Source organism: Athene cunicularia, assembly GCF_003259725.1.
Source record: "Athene cunicularia isolate RWA chromosome 3 unlocalized genomic scaffold, athCun1 chr3_part1, whole genome shotgun sequence".
Lineage (NCBI taxonomy): Eukaryota > Metazoa > Chordata > Aves > Strigiformes > Strigidae > Athene > Athene cunicularia.
The window spans coordinates 15,803,314-15,805,688 of NW_020799097.1; the positions used below are offsets into that span (position 1 = coordinate 15,803,314).

The following is a 2,375-nucleotide window of genomic DNA, read 5'->3' on the forward strand; positions in this document are numbered from 1 at the left end:
GGGGGCCGCGGGGCGCACCGCCCGCGGTTGCTCTGTGAGTTACCGGAGGGCTGGTAGGCGGCCTAAAGAGCCCGGCAACGACAACAGGAAACGGTGCTTATTTGTCGCCCTAATTAGAGAAAAAAACGGTTTGATTTCCAGTAAACGGTGGTGGTTTACTTGCCTGGCTGTCCTGACCTAGAATCTAGTGCTGTAAGGGCAGTAAGAAAGTAATGGCTGAAGACAAAAGGAGGAGTCCGTGGGGAACTATGCTTCCTCTTCCCTTCCTCCTCCTCCTGCTGCTGGGTCTTCTGTGCTGAATGAATCGGTAAACCTGTTAAGAAGTCCCGCTCGGACACTGTTATAGAAATACCGAAGGTGTAGCTAACACTGCACGAGGTTGAAAGGGGAGGGCTCGTGTGCAGGGATGTGTGAGCTTCAGCACACCGAGCTCTGCTGCAGGAGGGGTGGGTATTTTAAGGAGAAGGTTCACAGAATCGTTATCATCGTGTAGCAAAAGCTTTTTTTCACGGATCCTGAGAGTTACAACTTAGCTTTTCGATGGTGACTAGTACTACCAGCATGGAGCTGTCTTAGTTGGTTTAACAATGTTCCTGTCTGTGTAATTTGGTTGCATTTAGAAAATAACTTTTGAAATCAGATTATCTGAGATTTTTTTTTCCTTAATATGAAGGACAGATTTAAATTTTCCCGGCTTATGTTTGTAGGAAAATGGCTTTTTTGTTTGCTAAAGGTGAATTAAATCTTGAATATTTCACTACAGGAAGGAAAATTATGCCACCAGTTCATGAGTTCGAGTTTAAAAAAAATGCAGTAGTATGTGACTAGGTGAATTTCACCATGTGCTTTCTTTCATGAGTTCTCTTTAGCAGCTGATTTTGCATAAACTAGAACTTCTTTATTTGAAGTGACAGAAATGGCTGAGTGGACACTGTTCAGCTTGTGAATGTAATCTGCCAGAGATCTCTTCAAGTGATGCCAAAATAGGCTGATTGCAATTTAGTGGACTCACTGCATGTAGAGAAGAATTTATCTCTTGAGAGTGCCTGTAACATTCAAATAGCTTTTTCCATCCTTATTTTCTTGCTCTACCCCAGTGGCAGCTGCTACTGTAGGTCACCGTAACATGCTGCGACAGCCACAGATTGCCTTGGAAGTCGGTTCTCCAGTCCTGATGAAGTGCTGTTTGTGTGTGGGCTTTCTGAAGGGAGAGAGCCAATCTAATATGTAAATCTGTTGGTAGAAACCAACTAGGATCACCCCAGAAGAAAAGGGTTGGATCCTAAGGCTAGAAGAAGCTGTTAAGAGGGGGAGTGGTGCAATGGATGGGGTGCTGGGTTGCAGTGTGGCAGCCCAGTCCTGATCTCTGGTTGAGTAACCTGGAAGATGTTAGTTCTGTCAGATTTTCTCACCTGCAGAATTGGTGTAATGAAACTGGCTTTCTTGAGCAGAACTGATAATGCGTAGGTGATGCTGTGCAGTGTGTACCATGTGCTGTAGAGTTTCTGCATCACTGAACTGTATCTTTCTTGTGCTTGGTCTTGAGAGGGAACATGTGGTTTCCTACGCAAGTTATTAACCACTTGCAGCAAAGGTAACTATTTTTTGCCCAGTTCTGACTTCAGTGTCTGAGCTCTTACTCCCCCCAGTCTTTGGTGGATTAAGAAAAGTTTTTTGCTATGTGGGTTTTGCTACAGAGATGCTTGTCATCTTTGAATCTCTCTGACTAGATAGAAGGAAGGATTACGAGGTTTTATATGCAGAGTCTCAAGCAATAAGACCTGTAAGTAACCAGAAGTATGAAGTCCTTAAGAGAAAGCAATTTCCTTCTATCTTTTAATGATTTTTTAGCATTCTAAGGGTGCTTGAGTTGTTAACCAGAGAGATTTAACTCTTGTCTTCCAGTCTGTTGCTAGAGAGATAAATCAAAGGTAGACGAAGATACGAGCAAAAACGAAGGAGCTTCTTACACTACCAGTCCATCAAGTGATGGTCGTAAAATCAGTGTAACTGTACTAAGGCTAGTTGGGACAGTCCTGCATTATGTGATCCTGTGAAAGATGTGTTTGAGTGCCTGCTGTGCAAGAGGCGTGGGCATTTACCCTAGGAGTTTGTACGAGAAAGAGCTGAAAAAACCCTAGCTGATCATGGGGATCCCTGTGGAAGTTCTGGTCTGGTACCAGTAATAGTTAGGGTAGTAGCTTTGACAGAATGCTCTCTCGGAGCCACAAGAGGAGTGGCATAACTCCAGCTCACTTTAGGCACAGAAAATAAAAGATCTTGTGGAATCATGATTTAAGTGAGGAGGGAAAGCATATATCTCACCTTAATTTCCTTTTTTTTCCTGGTCAAAGTGGAATCCCTTCCCTTCCCCC

General features: G+C 43.7%; 1 protein-coding gene across 1 annotated transcript in view; it reads left to right on the plus strand.

The window, feature by feature from the left end:
- Position 1: 1 nt before the first annotated feature.
- PDIA6 (protein disulfide isomerase family A member 6) overlaps positions 2-2,375 on the plus strand; it is a gene marked incomplete at its 5' end in the record, with an annotated part of 17,331 nt that continues 14,957 nt past the window's right edge. The window contains one exon of the mRNA XM_026846509.1: positions 2-53. Coding sequence (XP_026702310.1) covers positions 2-53 — 52 coding nt within the window. The remainder of the gene's footprint in view (positions 54-2,375) is intronic.